Source organism: Antennarius striatus, chromosome 2, assembly GCF_040054535.1.
Source record: "Antennarius striatus isolate MH-2024 chromosome 2, ASM4005453v1, whole genome shotgun sequence".
Lineage (NCBI taxonomy): Eukaryota > Metazoa > Chordata > Actinopteri > Lophiiformes > Antennariidae > Antennarius > Antennarius striatus.
Window position 1 is genome coordinate 17,690,919 of NC_090777.1, and position 19,980 is coordinate 17,710,898.

A 19,980-nucleotide genomic window follows, 5' to 3' on the forward strand; every position below is an offset into this window, starting at 1 on the left:
TGTGTTCCTAGGAAGAATGTAAACATGGTTATGCTCTAGGGTAAAAGGCTAGTATCTGGAAGTGGATAAGGGTATGAACATCTGTGAAAATTCAATGTATGAGCTGGTTGAAAACTTTTAATGTCTGAGTTTGTTGATTACATATTCTAATGAGAGAGATGTTTTGTTGATGATTTAGGGGACGGGAACCTTACAAGTCAATTGCTTCTACCCGTCAACCTTTTTTTTTTCTTTTCAGATGTTGTTGATTATGTTTCAATACTGATGAAAGTGAAATATGTTGTAATTACATGTCTGGAAAGAAGAAAAACTGAATAAATAAAAATAAATAAATAAATAATGCAGGCAAGATAAACAGTAACCATGTTTTATTTATTTTTTTAGGTTTTTTTTTTTCCTGGACATGGTATTGTTACAGACTTCACAAGTTCATCACATTTAGAACATCAACAACATCCGGAAAAAAAAAATAGTACTGACTGGTAGAAGCCAATAGGCTTGTGAAATACCAGTCCCCCTGAATCAACAGACATCTCTCTCGTTGCAACATGTTTTCAGCCAATAATGTTTTCAACCAGTTCATACATTGAATTTTCACAGACGTTCATACCCTTATCCACTTTCAGATATTAGCCTTTGTCCCAGATATATCCTAGAGCATGACCATGTTTACATTGTTCTTAGGAACAAGAAGGAACAAACAAGAAGTTGATCTTGCCAATGTTCTTAACAAGAATATAATGATCACATTCACCTCCCTCAGCAGACAGACAGTGTTTATCCAAGAATCAACCAGTCTGTCACAGACAAAAACAGTTTCACTTGATATTATATTGTGAAAAGATATCAGCATGCACTTTAAAGTCTCAAACTTAATGTTAACCTTCCAAACAGGAACCTCTGTCTTTTTGTTGATTATTCCATCTTTCTGACATTGATGATGTTGAATGGTTTTTTGACTGTTCTATGGAATCCTTGATGTGTCCAAATTTGGTGTAGAGGGTCCTGCCATTGAAGTGATTCTGTTGTACAGATCTCTGTGGTAATAACGGCTATTGTCCATCTTTATTTTTCATATTTCACCAACTCCTCTGCACTCCTATCACCATTGTTTTCATCTGCTCTTGAGAAAGCCCTTTTGTTTTGATGAAGATCCTACAGTTGTTCATCCAGTTGTTGTCGATTAGCCAATTCTTCTTTAGTTGTCAAGCTTTTTTAACGATATCATCATTCTTTTTAGTGAGATTCTCTTTAATTTTTTCTTTTCAGTTTGAAGCCTTGTTTCAGAAGAGCAATTTTGTGTTTACGATTCTGGAATTTTTTCTAATACTAAAGGTGGACCAGATTGAGACATGGATTACATGTCTCAATCTGGTCTGCATCTATAGTTATCTTCATATCCCTCAGTTGAGAACTTGCTTGTTGCTCACTGTCTTGGTGTCAGCGCTGTGTTCAATTCCCTCTCCCCTGGCCACAGCATGTGAGTAATTCCTCAGTTTGATTTTGATGCCAGTGATGATCACATCATTTATAGGAATGCTTTCTTCCATAATTTTTTTTTTACTGGCTTACATGAGTTATTCCACCCTTTCAATTCTAAAATCATACAAGGCAATCAGAGACTGCATCATTCCGCGACATCATCACATTTTTGTGCCTCTGAAAATGTTGCTTTTTGTTTTTTGATTACATGTCATCAGGTTTTCGGAGATGTGAACCTGAAACGGTAGAAAAGTTAAAATTTGACCTTGATCTAGTTTTTCAAGGCCAAGGTTGTGATCTAATTTTTCAAAATCTTGCCTACCTGAATATAATGCCTTTTGTTTCCTCTTTTTATCTTATCCAGTTCCTGAGATATGTGCAAAAAAATGTACAAAAGTTTAAATTTGACCTTGAGAAAACTAGCTCAAGGTCAAACGTCGTGACAGATCGCCGGACGAAAGGACAGATGGGATGTAATGATGTACTTTGCGGGATGTAATGATGTGCGTGTTACATCGACATGAGTTCTTATTGCATTAACGTCGTTAAGACCATCAGAATATGCGTCCAATTTTTGAATGGTATTTATTTACGCTGTGTGTGTTCATGTGTAGCTTACAAATTTAAAATAACTTGTAAGTTCTTTATTGCATTGTTTTTATTGGATCCATTTTTCCCTTGCTGGTGCTTTTAATTTGTTTTATTTGGAGCAGCATCAGGAGCATTCTAGACAGACTAGAACCAGTAATACTGTATGCAATATAGTTTCATGAGGACAGCTTAATTAGGACAGTCTAATTAGTCATTTTTTTGTCATAGTTTTAAGAGGAGAATGTTGGATTAAAACTGCTTTTAGGTGAGTAATTAGAGCTACACATGGACATTTTAAGTACCTCAAAGCTCTGTTCATTCTGATGAATGGCTGATCTATTTCAAGCTTTAGCCACTCTTTTCTATCCTTATGGGGGTTGGTAATTGAATCGCTGCTAATTTTTTGTGGTCTAAAAAGCCCCGCAGTGACCAGATGTACATCCCCCTTCCTCCTATTGCTTAACATAGCACTGAGTTATTATCAGTGGTTGGTTAAATCACACATCTACGTAATTAGTAAAGAAAGAGAAGCAGCACATAGGCTGTTTTGTTCTCATGTGGGTATAATGAATGTTTATGTGTAACATCAATAAAAACATACTGTGTTTTAAAAGTAAAAATATTTTTTACAGATGTCTCCTTCACTGAGCAAGATAAAAGACACTTGTGTAAAGTTTGCGTTTTCCTCCTACCTCTTTTGACCTTTAAAAGGTTCTTGGCTTCTTTCTGCTCCCTTTTTATAGTCATGTCAGTTTAAGTGTGGCAGCACTCCTTGTTCCTGCCCTTGATCTTTCCCATTGAGTGCAGCTGGACTTTTTAATGTCACTGACAAAGTAGTCTTGAGGGTCCAGCTGCCAGTATGTCTGTCGTCTAGAATCATTACAGCATTACCACTTGAAGAGACAAGGACTGTCCCTTAACATCAGTCAGTGACACTGCTGAGGATCTTCAAATAGGGCTCATCCTAAAGCCCCGTTACACAATAGATACACGCCTGACCTGGCACTAAAGCCACCGCCAGAGGGGGTCCTGGGTAACGATAGATGCAGCAGTTTCCAAGTGGAACACAAAGAGTCCCTTGGTTTTTGGAATGGAAATGGGTGCTTTATGGGTACTGTATGAGTGTTCAAGAGAAAAGGGATGATGGAGGGGAAGGAGAGCGCAAAATAGAAAGAAGAGGTGAGAGAGAGAGAGAGAGAGAGAGAGAGAGAGAGAGAGAGAGAGAGAGAGAGAGAGAGAGAGAGAGAGAGAGAGAGAGAGAGAGAGAGAGGCATCACGACTTTGAATAGATGATAGATGGTCCTTTTTAGGTTACAGAGTCTCAGGGCCTGGGGGGATAAAAGAGATGAAAGAGATCTGTGTAAGTGCATGGGTTGGTGCCACACTAGACTGATCTGTGCCCACCGTTGTCTTCTAAAACCCTCAGAGACTCAGCAGTGGCCCTATCCCAATATCTTTAGCACTTGAGACAAATAGTGGCATTTGTCTTCTTCATGGGTATGTTTAATTAATCTTGACTCTTCTCTGATAGCAGCTCAGTTTCAAGTTCAAGACCTCTGAATATGCAAATTGGAATGCTACATTGTGCATCACAGTTATAATGATTATGCAACCGATTGCAGATCCCATTGCAGTAGCAGCAGTAATTCCCAAATAAAGTTTGAATGTCAGAAGAGAGGAGAAAGTAGGAAAATGTCAGAAATCTCAGTTACTGTACATATGTCACTAAAAGACAAGCTGGGAAGAAGGCAGGCTGAGTGGGTCCTTGTTTCACTAGGGTGACATTATGGCCTGACAAACCTCCTTTGTGCCATTTTAATCCCTTGAAGGGGAACCAAAATGAGATGTAGAGAAAGACAAGTGCAAGGATAGTGGCTTGAATGACAGCTAAGAAAAAGAAAGACATTTTATCTCAGATGCTGAGATAAAGTGAAAGTGAGAGAGAGAAGAGAGAGAGGGGGGCAGAGAACAGGAAAACTGATCCATTCTAATGAGGAATAACAAATGGTCCCCATGGCCTTCCTCTTCTTCACTCTCTATTTCTACATCACTGACCTTTGGATTTGAAAATTGATTTACTGTTGCTGCTGTTGATGCTTGGCATTTTGAAAATGGTAACACCCTACCTTTTTTAATTTAGTCACTTGAACAGAGAATATGCTAGTATTCTGCTCTGTCCTCCCCAACAGAACCTTTACAATGTCATTACAAATCATGCTGGAGATTCTGAGGTGGAGCAATGAAGACTTTCTTTGGTTAGAGACGGAGATGAGGCAAACAAATAAAGTGACCTTTGTTAGTACCTGAGAAGGAACAAAGAATAGGACAACAGTAAATAATGAGAGGAAATTTCAGTGACATGGATGTGTCTTTATACAGATTAAGACCTGACACTGCAGTGTCAGGGGAGGCAGGTGGGGCATGGCCTCACCTGCCGTCATGAAAGAAAAAAACGAAAAATCGAAGACATAAATTAAATGGTTATATTTATCCAGCGATGTGTATTATATACTTATTTTCCGTTTAACGTCACCAATTTTAGGTTTTTTTACTCAAAATCCCTTAATCTTCACATTTACCGCTGAAATACAGAGAAGAGACCTGCGGTGAGGCACCAGCCAGCCGAGCCTCACCATGGAATGCGCAATGACTCGACTAGCTGTGCTGGCATGCTATATAGTGAGACTGTAATGCTTTCTCTCTATATTTCGCTATTAAAATGTTCAAACACATTTTCTCTATGAACTAAATTCCCAAAATTTAGTCCATAGTTCATATAATATACAGTACAGTGTTTTTTGTCAACAACTGTATGTGTGTAACGTCTTTCTTGAGTTGAGTGGTCGTGAAACGACTGGGAAAAGGCACAAAGTGAGCTATGCATTTCTCCGGCCTCATGGTAGGGGGCGCATGTGATCCCAGGGATTCGGTCGAGGATTCCTCTTCCTCGGCCATAAAAGAAGTGAGAGCAAACTACAGCCATTCATTCATTCTTGCTCGCCTTGCCTCACTATAAAAACATAGGATTACATATCTCGACTCCAAATTTTTTAGAGGCTTTTGTTCAGAAGGAGCTGCACATGGACTTCACTTTTAAGTAAATGTAATATATAGGCAAACATTTAAATACTGTTTTTTAATCAAATGTGCTCATTGTGTATTACAGTTTATCCGTGTAAATAATTATGCTGTGGGGCTTTAAAAGTAACCCACTCACTGTTGATAATTAAATGGTGAATAAACTACACTGTAGGTTCATATTTTTGTAAATCTAATTATGATGAAATCAGTGCCTCACCAGCCATGAACCTAACTGCACGTCACTGCACTGCACACAGATTTGTATTTTTTAAGATGTCTGTCTCATAACGGCAAACAATTCAAAGTACAAAACTTCATTTGTCTTTGATTGAAGTTCCCAATTAAAGTGTCCCAGATTTCTGTTATAATCTCAGCACTCCATCCAAGTTACAGAAAACTCAAGCTTGCCTGCCTTTATAGACATGTCCAAGAAAACAGGAAAGGAGTGGTTATTAAATTAAATTAAATTAAATTAAATTAAATTAAATTAAATTTAATTTAATTTAATTAACAACATGTCCAACAAAACAGGAAAGTAGTAGTTATGGTCTCATTACCTCATTGAACCACTAAAACTGACAGTAATTCACATTTGTACTTTGCAAGTAAAAATCATAAACAATAACAAGACAAACTGTTGCAATGTCTGACATATTTAGATCATAAGGCCTGTTTACCGTCACCTGATAAAATAGATCTTATGATGAAATTGAGAGTGGCAAATAGCGGTGAGCAATCAATTGTTGTTGGAGTCCCCGGTTGATGATAAGCAAAAAATGATATCAGTTTGGCTTCTGTGCAAAACATATAAAAAAGAGCCTCCATTGACACATGCACACACTCTTCTGATGCCAAATGTAGCCTTAAGCAAATACAGACATTTCAGAGTGATGCTCTTTGCCAAGTACAAGGACGAGTTAGAGCCATTTTCTTCAAAGCAAGAGAAATCAAAAATTGGTTTGTCCTTTAATTAGATAGATAGATAGATAGATAGATAGATAGATAGATAGATAGATAGATAGATAGATAGATAGATAGATAGATAGATAGATAGATAGATAGATAGATAGATAGATAGATAGATAGATAGATAGATACTTTATTAATCCCGGAGGAAATTGCATAATCCCGAAGGAAATTGCATTAAGACAATTAAGACTGAATCCATTGTAATTGTGTAATATTTTGTCTTTCTCCTTAAGTTGTGTTTATCTTCCCCATCTCAACTGCCATGGGGCTGTCACAATGAAAATAATATTGACTCCCTGCTCACAATAACAAAGGCATTTGATTGTAAGCCTGTTGGAATGAGCTGTGCAGGTTTGGGCTGTGCTTATCTGCTGTCAAAAGAATGCTGTAAGTCTTAATTAATTGTGTTGCTGAAGTTGAAGACCACAATAGATTTCTACCTTTCAGCTGTACACTAAACAAAAGGTACTGTATTTGTGACTAATGAATTGATTACCCAACCAAACAATCAATAGAAACTTTAGACTGATTGTGTAGTCATATTTTTGTTCTAGTTTTGTCCTATGGTGCTGCAGGATAAAATAACGAACAATTTTGCTCAGTGTCATTAAGTAACAAACAAAACTTACCTCCATGTGGTCCAGAGGCTCTCCGTTCTTCAACCAGCGATACGAGGGTTTGGGCTTTGCACTTGCTTTGCATTCCCATACTAGAGTGTCATCAATGATCTTCTGAATGTCCTTAGGCTTCTCAGTCAAGTGAGGTGCAGCTGCAAGGTCACAAACCACAACCTATTAATGAACTCTTTGATTCTCCAAAAACACTTGAGCATTGCCAGCAGTTTCACAATAAACTGCAGTTTAACAATAAATCAATGAACCAGCCAAGCCAGCAATTACTTCATTAAGGAGGCATGAAAGACCACAAATCATAAATCGACTTCCATTAACATTACCCTCTACCTGAAAAACAAATAAATTAAAAAATAAATAAATATATATATACTGTATATATACAGTATAAATATATACACTCACCAGCCACTTTATTAGGTACACCTGTCCAACTGCTCATTAACACTTCATTTCTAATCAGCCAATCACATGGTGGCAACTCAGTGCATTTAGGCATGTAGACATGGTCAAGACAATCTCCTGTAGTTCAAACCGAGCATCAGTATGGGGAAGAAAGGTGATTTGAGTGACTTTGAACATGGCATGGTTGTTGGTGCCAGAAGGGCTGGTCTGAGAATTTCAGAAACTGCTGATCTGCTGGGATTTTCATGCACAACCATCTCTAGGGTTTACAGAGAATGGTCCGAAAAAGAAAAAATATCCAGTGAGCAGTAGTTCTGCGGGCGGAAATGTCTTGTTGATGCCAGAGGTCAGAGGAGAATGGCCAGACTGGTTCGAGCTGATAGAAAGGCAACAGTGACTCAAATAACCACCCGTTACAACCAAGGAAAGCAGAAGAGAATCTCTGAATGCACAGTACATCGAACTTTGAGGCAGATGGGCTACAATAGCAGAAGACCACACCGGGTGCCACTCCTTTCAGTTAAGAACAGGAAACTGAGGCTACAATTGGCACAAGCCCATCGAAATTGGACAAAAGAAGATTGGAAAAACGTTGCCTGGTCTGATGAGTCTCGATTTCTGCTGCGACATTCGGATGGTTGGGTCAGAAATTGGCGTCAACAACATGAAAGCATGGATCCATCCTGCCTTGTATCAACGGCTCAGGCTAGTGGTGGTGTAATGGTGTGGGGAATATTTTCTTGGCACTCTTTGGGCCCCTTGGTACCAATTGAGCATCGTTGCAACGCCACAGCCTACCTGAGTATTGTTGCTGACCATGTCCATCCCTTTATGACCACAATGTATCCAACTTCTCATGGCTACTTTCAGCAGGATAATGCACCATGTCATAAAGCTGGAATCATCTCAGACAGGTTTCTTGAACATGACAATGAGTTTACTGTACTCAAATGGCCCCCACAGTCTCCAGATCTCAATCCAATAGAGCATCTTTGGGATGTGGTGGAACGGGAGATTCGCATCATGGATGTGCAGCCGACAAATCTGCGCCAACTGTGTGATGCCATCATGTCAATATGGACCAAACTCTCTGAGGAATGCTTCCAGCACCTTCTCTCACCCTTGTGGGGTGGTATCTGTGTGTCATCCTCAAGCTTGGGTCCTCTACCAGAGGCCTGGGAGTCTGAAGGTTCTGCGCAGTATCTTAGCTGTTCCTAGGACTGCGCTCTTCTGGACTGAGGCGTCAGATGTTGTTCCAGGAATCTGCTGGAGCCACTCTTCCAGTTTGGGGGTCACTGCCCCAAGTGCTCCTACTACCATGGGGACCGCATTAACCTTGACCTTCCACATCTGTTCCAGCTGTTCTTTCAACCCTTGATACTTCTCAGTCTTTTCGTGTTCCTTCTTCCTGATGTTGGCGTCAGCTGGAATCGCCACGTCTATCACCACTGCTCTCCTCTGCTCTTTGTCCATCACCACTATATCCGGTTTGTTAGCCAGCAGCTGTTTGTCGGTCTGAAAGCTGAAGTCCCACAGGATCGTAGCCTTGTCATTCTCAACCACCTTCGGTGGTATGTCCCATTGGGATTTGTGTACTTCTAGTCCATACTGAGTACAGATGTTCCTGTACACTATCACAGCTACTTGGTTGTGCCTTTCCATGTATGCTGAGCTGGCGAGCATCTTACACCCTGCTACCACATGCTGGACTGACTCTGGGGCTTCTTTACATAGCCTGCACCTTGGGTCAGATCTACTGTGGTAGATATTGGCCTCTATTGCTCTTGTACTTAGGGCCTGTTCTTGTGCTGCCATGATCAGTGCCTCTGTGCTGTCTGTCAGTCCAGCTTTATTCAGCCATCGGTAGGTCTTCTTGATATCAGCCACTTCCTCTATCTGACGGTGGTACATGCCGTGTAGGGGCTTGTCCCTTCATGTCGTCTCCTCCTCCTCCTCTTCCTCCTCAGGTTTCTGCTGTCTAAGGCATTCACTGAGCAGTTCATCTCTTGGGGCCATCTTCCTGATGTACTCTTGGATTTTTGATGTCTCATCCTGGACAGTGGCCCTGATGCTAACTAGTCCTCAGCCTCCCTCTTTCCGCTTAGTGTACAGCCTCAGGATACTGGACTTGGGGTGAAACCCTCCATGCATGGTGAGGAGCTTTCTCGTCTTGATGTCTGTGGCTTCTATCTCCTCCTTTGGCCAGCTTATGATCCCAGCGGGGTATCTGATGACAGGCAATGCATACATGTTGATGGCTCGGACCTTGTTCTTGCCATTCAGCTGACTTCTCAGGACTTGCCTTACTCTCTGGAGGTATTTGGCTGTGGATGACTTCCTTGCGGCCTCCTCATGATTGCCATTAGCCTGTGGGATTCCAAGGTATTTGTAGCTGTCCTTGATGTCTTCTATCCTGCCCCCTGGTAAGTCAACCCCTTCAGTTCTGATCATCGTGCCTCTTCTTGATACCATCCGGCCACATTTGTCTAATCTGAATGACATCCCTATGTCGTCGCTTTAGATCCTGGTGGTGTGGATCAGTGAGTCAATTTCTTGCTCATTCCTGGCATACAGCTTGATGTCATCCATGTAGTGGAGATGGCTGATTGTTGTCCCACTTTGGAATCAGTACCCGTAGCCACTCTTTGTGATGATGTGACTGAGGGGGTTCAGGCCTATGCAGAACAGCAGCGGTGATAGTGCATCCCCTTGGTATATGCCGCACTTGATGTTAACTTGGGCAATTGGCTTGGAGTTAGTCTCCAGGGTTGTCTTCCACTTCCCCATTAAGTTCTTAATGAAGGCTCTTAGTGTCCTGTTGATCTTATACAGTTCCAGACATTCCAGTATCCACGTGTGTGGCATTGAAACGTAGGCTTTCTGGTAATCTATCCAGGCGGTGCACAAGTTGGTCTGCCTATTCTTACAGTCTCTGTGTACTGCTCTGTCCACCAGTAGCTGGTGCTTGGCTCCTCTGGTGTTACTACCAACTCCTTTCTGTGCCCCGCTCATATATTGATCCATGTGCCTACTCATCTTAGCCGCCATGAGGCCTGACAGGAGCTTCCATGTTGTATTGAGACAGCTTATTGGCTGGTAGTTGGATGGGGTAGATTCCTTCTGTGGGTCTTTCATGATCAGGACTGTCCTGCCTTCAGTTAACCATTCTGGGTGCATCTCATCCCTTAGGAGCTGGTTCATTTGTGCTGCTAGATGCTCATGGAGTGTTGTCAGCTTCTTTAGCCAGTATGTATGGATCATATCCGGGCCCGGTGCTGACCAACTCTTCATCTTTGACGCTCTTTCTTGGATGTCTGCCATTGAGATGGTTACTGGTTCTTGTTCTGAGAGGCAGCTGTGGTCAGTCCTCAGGTCCACTAGCCACTGGGCATCGGTGTTGTGTGATGCTTCTCTTTCCCATATGCCCTTCCAGTATTTCTCCACCTCAGCTCTTGGTGGGTCTGGCCGGATGCTATTTCCCTGCCACTGAGAGTACACCTTTGCTGGTTGAGTGGAGAAGGTCTTGTTTATTCTCCTGGCCTCAATCTCCTTGGTGTATCGCTTCAGTCGGGTAGCCAGAGCTGTTAGTCTCTGTTTGGCAGTTTCGAGTGCTTCAGGTATGGAGAGCTTGCTGTATTTCCTGGGTGCCCCTTTATTCACCATGTTCCCCTTCTGTAGCTCGGCTAGCTGGCTGACTTCTCTCCGTGTCGCCTTTATCTTGGCCTCTAACCGTCTCTTCCATGGAGGGTATTGTTTGTTATGCCCTGTGTTGATCTTGTATCCCAGCATCTCGAGGATTACTGTTGCTGTACTGTGGATCAGCTTGTTGGTCTCAGTTATGTTCCCTGTGGGGATGGTTCTTATTGCAGCATTCACATCTTCTAGTAGATCTTCTGAAGGTACTTGACAACTTAGCTTCGGTATTTGTCGGAGGCTCCAGGTTTCCATTTGGGTCACGATCTTCCTTCGCAGGTCAGCAGCTCTTGTATTGAGGCTGTGTATGTCTCTTGGGGCTTGGTACCCAATCAGGGATATATATATATATATATATATATATATATATATATATATATATATATATATACTGTATCTATCCCCACCTATATATTGAATAAGCTCACTTGAAAGGTCTCACACTGTCATGCACCCAACCGATCACGGTGCATCTGCCAGAAGGAATCACGTGAACAATATAATATGATGTAAGGCATCGGGCAGTGAGGCTTTTTGTTGCGGTTCTGCCTTTCATCCACACGACAATGCACATATCCGGGACGAAAAAGCAACTTTTTGAAAACGCTGGCCAAGGTGGAATTTTTTGAAAACGCTGGTCTGCTTTATCTAAGTTTTTTTGGAAACGGCAGGTATGCGTTGTCATGTGGATGCTGTAACCGAAACTTTTTCTATCCGGGGTCGTCTCCCTGCCACGAAAACCGCTGTGACATTAGGGTGTGTGACCCGTTTCTACATGTACACACAGAATGGACAGAGTTAAAACCGGCTATTTTCTGACATATAATAGCTCCACGTTGAAGACGCACAGATAAGCATACTTGATAGTTGGATATTTGTTCGTCTGTTTCTTTCTTTATGCATCATAAAGTTCATATATTTATTTATTTATTCATCCATCATTTATTCATGTAAAATGCAGAAATTACTGTTCAGGTAATAAAGTAATCTAGAAGGAATATGTGCTAGCATATATGACATCACCATGTATCACGTTGTATTGCAGTAAAAGCTCGGCTAGCATCAGTTGGCTATTGGTTTAGCTGGAGCTCTCCACGTTAGCAGTGTAGTGTTAGCTCCATAGAACAAGGTATCTATTCTTTTCATATGTTTGGTATGAAGTCTGATATTATTGTTTTATCATGGAATTTCCACGGCTTCCCGCTTCTGTGTGTGTGTGTGTGTGTGTCTGCGTGTGTGTGTGTGTGTGTGTGTGTGTGTGTATTTGCTACAACTACCTTGAAGTAATATAATATCAGAATAATCTTGTTTGCTGGACTTCTACATTCCTACTACTCCTAGAATAGCAAGACTGTCATTCTTTTTTAGAAATGCCATTAATAATACATATTATATTCTCTTTTTGCCTTTCAAAATATCAGAAAATGACTCTATATTTATGACGATGATCCTGATGTACATAAATGACTGGCAATTTATCTCTAGCGACAGTTCGGCAAGATTTATAGCCCTTGTGATTCATCCACATAAATACAAGATGTCCTTCCAGGGTCAAGGGAAACAAGGTAGTTGAGTCCATCCGTCTGCCTGCCTTCCTGTGTTACTTTGATAATGTGATAGCAGTAATAATGTAATTAAATGCTATCAATTGAAAAGGACCTTTATATTACAGCTCTCAAGGGAGGTGAGAGTAGTTATAGCTGGAAGTGTATCTGCAGTATGTTCAGTGTCAAGGACTTTTTAATACGGCAAAAACAAATACAAGTACCACTTGCAATCTCAACTAGGATTGTTTATGAATGCCAGGTGTGAAAAATCCATCATGATTTGCTCTATGGACTCTAGAAATGTATTAAAATTTGTTTGGGGGGAAGATGACTGTCTGAAACCATCACTGTTTAGAAACAGCAGCCCTAACAAATTAGCAGTCAAAATCACAAACACATTAGGTGGGAGAAAAGATGTCAAGAAGCATAAAAACAACTGTTTCAAAAGGAACAGGAGGTGTTTGAAGGCAGTCGTTCTTCTTTGTATGTTCTTCTTTCTTATCTTCAGTAACAGTGCCGCATGCACTCATTGAAGTTCATTTTACTTGGTAAGAAGACCCATTCAAATAATATTTAAAAGCTTACAAGAAGGGGTCCGACATGAAAACAGTAATCAAAAAACAGCTGCCTTTCTTTTCCCTCTCTCAGAAAACACAGCATAATCAATATATTCATGAATACTGAATTAAAATCACTGCATACAAACATATCAAATGATGCTGCGTAAGCAAAAACACAAATCACACATAAGAGATAGGTAAGAGTCAACTTGATGACCCAAAATGCAGTCAACTGCTAAATTGTGATCTAATTTCATAAATCCCCTGGAAATACAGAAGGACAAATAAGTGGAAAATCAAAAGAGAGGCCTCCCCTTATTGTCTCAGTGCTTGCATTTGTTGGGTGTCACAAACATCCGGATATTGATTCTCCTACTCTACTATAGAATTGATGGATGTCCAAAAAAACTCCAGTCTATGGCAGTTTAAAATGAAATTACAGATTTTTATCACCTGGCAACTGGCCAGTCAGTGGGCCTTTGAGATATGACTTAAATCTTACCAGGAGAAACATGACATCCACACAACTACAGCAGGGAAAATATGCAGAGGCAATTCAATATAGTGCAAAGACAGTGACAGCTAAGATAAGAAAAGTTTGGACCTCACTTACAAAATATCCCTAATATAGTAATGCTGTTTTCATTTGTTCTAGGTCCTTTGATTTGTCATGGGACAGCGCTGTGATACTAAACAGCTCAATGAACTGGCACTTCTCTTTAAAGTACTGTGAACATTTCATCTTGGCTGTAAGTGCTACAAAAAGTTATATTATCATATCGAAGGAATTTCCTTCTCAGGAAAGAAATATCTAGATTTGACGATTTTAGCTAAGTTCATCCCCCTAGCACCTTGTGGGCAGTCATCATCAGTGCATAAACCGCAAAATAATGGAGGGTGGAAAACCATAAAAATCCTTCAAAGGAGGTCATTAAAAGCTTTCTCAGAATGTGGCCCATAAGTCCAGTGTTGGTGAGAGAAAAATCACCTCCCCCTGAAAGGCGGTATAAATCTTTGTGCTACTGCCTTACGTTAACTAGTGCCCCAATAAAGAGCTTGTCAGAAATGAACTACTGGTAATAGGTTAATTTATTACCACATTCCACTATATGATGCATTTATATATGGCTTCTAGTCAAAGCTACAGATTGCATGGCAACAAATTAAACCTGTGTGAGACTTACAACAAAGCTGCAGTTATTGATGATTGTGTTGTGTTAGACTGAGAGATCATTCTATGTCCCCAAAAAACAATGTAAAACATCCTTCAACTCACCATAGAAAGACAGCTTTCCTTTAACTGAGTTTCTTCCTCTACTGTTTTCAGCCACACACTCATATATCCCAGCATCCTCCTGCTGGAAGTACGGGATCTCTAAAACTCCACTGGCTTTGTTTATGTCTGTTTTCCGTCCAAAAGAGGCTCCATCCACTCTTCTCCAGCTGATAGTTGGCACTGGGCTAAAGAAATTAAACATAAAACATGGCAAGATCGCAAACAAAATGCATTGCTCAAAATCATTAATCTAGGTACTCAGCTTGGTCAGAACAAAAAAGAACAAAGGCAAACCAATGATTCATGAGTCTGTGGCCTCTCTGGTTATTCTACGTGTCAGGACAGGGAGACAGAAAGGCGTCAATAACATGAAATCACCATGCAGGGGTCTCCCACATCACCATGCAGGTCTGACTGTAACAGTGAACAACCAATGGTGTAGATTTAACGGTGGTTTATCAAAACACAAAGGGACATACTTTCCAAGTGCGAAACACTCCAGTTTGACAGTTGTGCTCCGTGCTACAGGGACGACTTCAGGAAATTGCACTTCGATCTTTGGCTCATATTGGCCCATCACACCTGAAGTTAGCAAGAAAGGAATATAGAGATGATGCCACACATGGGGATTTTTTTTCTGATCAGGGTTTGAAATATCAAGTCGCAGCAAATTCAAAACAAAGTGCAGGTCATGACTGTGTTAGCTAAAAGACACTATACCACTGATGTGAATTTGTGGTTTTTCTGACCACTATCAGGTCAAAATGTGAATCAAGACATGTTCAGGGTCGGATGTCTTGCATATCATCTCACATCTACTACCCATAATTACAAACCTATCTTACTTCAGCATCAGTTGAATCGAAAGTAAGTTGCCTGAAATGATGGAGTTCTGTGTTGTGCTGTGATACTCCCAACGTGTTTCTCAAGAACTTAAAAAAAACAATAACAATATTGGATGGATATTCTTAACCAAAAGATTCACAAGAAAAAAGTGAGAAGCAGAATCACACACAGTGTATGTTTAACTTGAGCAGACCATATGTCTCCATGAATCATATAATGAACGAACACACTCATCATACAACAGCAACATTTATACAAATCAAGCCAAGGCTTTAAAAATGCTATTGCTGATTAAATTAAAATACCAGGCTATAGCTAATTATGCTTCACTGCATCTTAACTACAAAAGAGTTTCAGTGACTCAAACTTTATTTTTAAAAGAAAAATAATTAATTACTCTGCCTTTACTTTTTACACCACATAAGGACAAAACTGTCATACCATCAACACGCAACACGAGAGGAGTTGGTGGTCCCTGAACACTGCTTTTGGTGACTGTGTTTGTAACTACACAAGTGTAGTTGCCAACATCTGATGGTTCCACTTTGGCAATGTAGAGGTTGCCTGTCTTCTGGGACACAAACCGCCTGGTGTCCTGGATTACAAATGTTGGGTGGGCATTAAAGATCCATGTGAAGGTAAGGTCTGTGAACAAAGCAAGAGGAGTAGGGTAAATTCCAAAACATATTTCATAAAGCATCCATAACCATGTACACGCTTTCTGTGCTTCATCAGCAGTCTCATCACTTCAGTGAGAGCAGGCGCCTTCAGGGATAAAGCAATTAGTCGATTGGAATGATTGCCAACTTTTAATGATTAAAACCCAGTTTATAATTGAAGTACAATTACTCTTGTTCACTGTTGGATAAATAAGTTTCACAGGGTGCTGGAGTGATAATACTGAGAGGATGAGCAATTGAATTTATATCCACAAGAGTAACTTTTGCCAGCTTGACATATAGCTTGGTTAAAACAGGAGGAGTGGCCAGGTCACAATCATCACTGTCAGACAGGATGAAGCAAAGTATTTAAGCCCTATCTTCTCTAATGACATCACTTAGTAATGTAAGGATATGTCCATATTCATATTGACAGCTACGCAAAAAATGTGACCTACACATTCTTTTAAACAGGACGACTACATTTATGCAGCAAAGGATGTAGAACCAGAGAACTCCAGCATAATAATGCATAACAAATACAACACAACATTAGATGGCTAATCCACTGCAGTAATGATCAAGATTGCATGAGTGATCAGTGCAATGGAGGGAAAATTTGTTGCTGTGATAACTTTGAAGGGGAATAAAATTCCTCCCAACTATGTTTAGCATCTAGCAAATCATCCGAGTCACTCCAGCCAGTCTCACATTTCATCTTCTTTCCTTCACCAGAAGCAGCATATCCCAATCCACTTTTAGTTAAATAAAACTAACTTTGACTGTTATATCTGTGGGTGGCCTCCCTTTTGTTGCCAACCCTGCGCCAGGTGGTAACAACAGTGAATAATGTTATAAAGCAAAATAAGACCAAACTATCCTATCCAGAATACTTTAACATTAAAAATATGAAATTAAAGGACATGGATGAAGTTGCTGATAAATTTAACAAATTCTTTGTGTGTGCCGGGCCTGAGCTGGCAAAACATTCCTGTCTCATACTTGCACTGTGATTTTTTTGATAACAATGGAGGAAGAAACCCTAACTCGATGTTCCTGGTGCCAGTAAAGGACACAGAGATAACACACCTGATCAACCAATGCATAACAAAAACTACTGATGTGAATGGATTCGATATGAAACTAATCAAGGACATACTGGATGGAATCCCGTTACCTCTCACACACATATGTAATTTGTCATTTCAAACTGGGGTGTTTCCTAACAGAATGAAGATTGCCAAAGTGGTTCAAACATATAAGAATGGGGATGGGTGGGAATTCACAAATTATAGACCTCTTTCAATACTACCACAGTTATCAAAAATTCTAGAGAACCTTTTCAATAACAGACTGGATAAATTCATAACAAAGCATAATTTCCTTGACTGTAGCCAGTACGGCTTCAGGAAGGATCAGCGCTAAACGAAACAGTAGAAGTCATCACTGATGTCATAGATCAGTGGTCCCCAACCCCCTGGCTGTGGACCGGTACTGGTCCGCGGGTCATTTGGTACTGGGACACACAGAGAAAAAAAAATACATCCGTTTCATTTATTTCGGAGTCAGAAAGATTTTTTATTTTGAAAAATTACCCGATTCTCTGTTACATCCGTCTATATCAGTGGTCCCCAACTACCGGGTCAGGACCTGGTACCGGATAGCGGGACATTAGGTACTGGGCGAAACAGAAAATTTTACTTTTTTTTTTTTTTTATTGAATACCATTCTAAAAATGTTTTATTTTGAAAAGTGACATCTGTTTGGAATGACGCACATACTAATGCGTGCGTCTGTCCCGCTTGGCAGGTCTCGGTCATGTGACAGGTTACCAGCCGCTACCCCTACATTAAGCGCCCACAACTGCGCCAGTGTTCTGGATTAAAGTCAAGGAAGATTATCCTGAGATCGCCCAAAAAGTATCAAAAACCCTGCTTCCATTTCCAACCTCTTGTCTTTGTGAAGCGAGATTTTCTGTAGTGACCGTAAAGAAAACCAAACTGCGGAGTAGAACAGACATCCTGAACACACTTCAGGTGTCACTGTCTCCAGTTACCCCTAGATAAGCGGTCCCCAACCGCTAATTCTCATTATTGTAATTATTATTTGATTGACTTGTTAACCCTTTTATTGGAAAGAGAGATTTTGGAGATAAAGTCAGAGAGGCCAAACTGAGATGGTTTTGACATGTCCAGAGGAGAAATAGTGAATATATTGGTAGAAGGATGCTGAGCTTTGAACTTCCAGGCAGGAGGCCTAGAGGAAGACCAAAGTGGAGGTTTATGGATGTAGTGAAAGAGGACATGAAGGTAGTTGGTTTGAGAGAAGAGGATGCAGGAGACAGGGTTAGGCGACTGATTCGCTGTGGTGACCCCTGAAGGGAAAAGCCGAAAGGAAAAGAAGAGAGACCCTTTTATTTGAAATGATCAGTATTTCTCCTACGTTGAATACACTGATTGTAAGTCGCTTTGTTTCAAAATAAAGCTCATCAGTGCATTCAGTTAAAAAGGAGTTTTTAATATAATTATTTCTTACAATTATTTTGTTTACAGAGATGTTGATTATCAATTTATGAAAAAAAGGGTTGTTTATTGTCTGTTGACATCTGCATTTTACATAAAACCACTGCAGGTGATCTATTATTAGACTACAGCCGTCCTGGTGTCATAAACAGTTATCAAGCAAATGAAGGCCGGTCCGTGAAAATATTGTCTTACATGAAACCGGTCTGTGGCGCAAAAAAGGTTGCGCAAAAAATTGTTTATACTTTACACGAATGATTTACGTAAGGTTTCAAATGTCCTAAAAATGATACTTTTTGTGGATGATACAACCATCCTATGCAAAGGAGATGACATGCATAAATTACCCCCGACAGTAAGTGAGGAATTGGCCAAGCTGCAATTATGGATTGATATAAACAAATTATCCTTGAATCTAAAAAAGCCTAAATATATGTTATTTGGGGAAAAAAAAGCTGCAAACACAACATTAATATCAAGGTGAATGAGATAAATATTGAGCGGGTTGCAGAATACAAAATGCTAGGAATGATCATTGAGGAGATGCTAAATTGGAAACCTCTTGTAAGACATTAGCCAAAGAAGTTAGCTAGAAGTGTGTCCGTAGTGTGGAAAACTCAAAAACTATGAAATCACAAGACACTTTATATCATTTATTGTGCATTAGTTCTGCCCTGTCTGAACTACTGAGTTGAGGTGTGGGGAAACACATATAAAAGTGGTTTACAGCCTCTATTTTTGACCCAAAAAGAGCCATAAGAATTACTCACAATGAACATTATATAGCTCATACAAATCAATTTTTCATTGAATCTAAACTACTGAAAACACATGACATCATAAGCTATAAAACTGCTCAACTCATGTATAAAGCAGCCAATAATTATTTACCACTAAATATACTGGCACAAATTCAGATTAATGAATCCAGATATCAACTGAGAGGAAACTCAGCATTTTTACAGAAGAAAGCCAGAATTACACTAACATTTTCATTATCTTTCACTGGTGTCAAACTTTGGAACAAACTGGACAACGAAGTCAGGAGTCTAGGCTTATTAAATTACAAGTGTCATGCCTGTGAAAAAATATTACTGTGTCCTTAGGGTAGCAACCGAGAGGGTGAATGATAATTAGATTAGTAGTCAAAACATGCAAGATGTTATGATAATAATCTAAATGTGACATTCAATGTATGAATTTGGTTGATAATGTGTTGCAATGAGAGATATGTTGTTGATTCAGGGGATGAGAATGTTATAAGCCAATGGCTTCTACCCGCTTTTTTTTCTTTTCAAATGTTGCTGTTGATGTTCCAAAACTGATGAAAGTGAAGTCTGCTGTAATAACATGTCTGGAAAGAAAATAATAAACTGAATAAAAAAGCTACTTGTGGCAGTTTCTATCAAAGTTTGAAGAGATTGTTACACTGCTTACAATTAATAATAGTATTTTTGTACATTTTAAAATATGTAACCATGGTGTCATAATAATCAAAAAAATTTAACTTTGCAATTATTGTTTTGTATGTTGTACCTCTGTCTTTCATACCTGTTCTTGGGATTTATTACCACTAAACCAATGTAAAGACATCATGCTATTCAGGAACTTCAGGGTCTATATTCATCATCTATGATAACAAGCTTCTGGGGCAGATTCCCAGTGCGAACAACCAAATGGAGAACATCCAGAGAGGCTTTGCAGTAACAATCAGCAG

The 19,980-nt window shown here is 39.9% G+C and overlaps 1 protein-coding gene across 3 annotated transcripts in view; it reads right to left on the reverse strand.

Moving 5' to 3' along the window:
* Nucleotides 1–19,980, reverse strand: part of cntn3a.1 (contactin 3a, tandem duplicate 1) — a 101,270-nt gene that overhangs the window by 33,449 nt on the left and 47,841 nt on the right. For all 3 annotated transcript variants that reach the window (XM_068328472.1, XM_068328482.1, XM_068328463.1), the window contains exons 6-9: nucleotides 15,524–15,727; nucleotides 14,716–14,818; nucleotides 14,237–14,421; nucleotides 6,753–6,892 (exon numbers count right to left, since the gene is read on the reverse strand). In XM_068328472.1, the coding sequence (XP_068184573.1) occupies nucleotides 6,753–6,892; nucleotides 14,237–14,421; nucleotides 14,716–14,818; nucleotides 15,524–15,727 (632 nt within the window). The remainder of the gene's footprint in view (nucleotides 1–6,752; nucleotides 6,893–14,236; nucleotides 14,422–14,715; nucleotides 14,819–15,523; nucleotides 15,728–19,980) is intronic.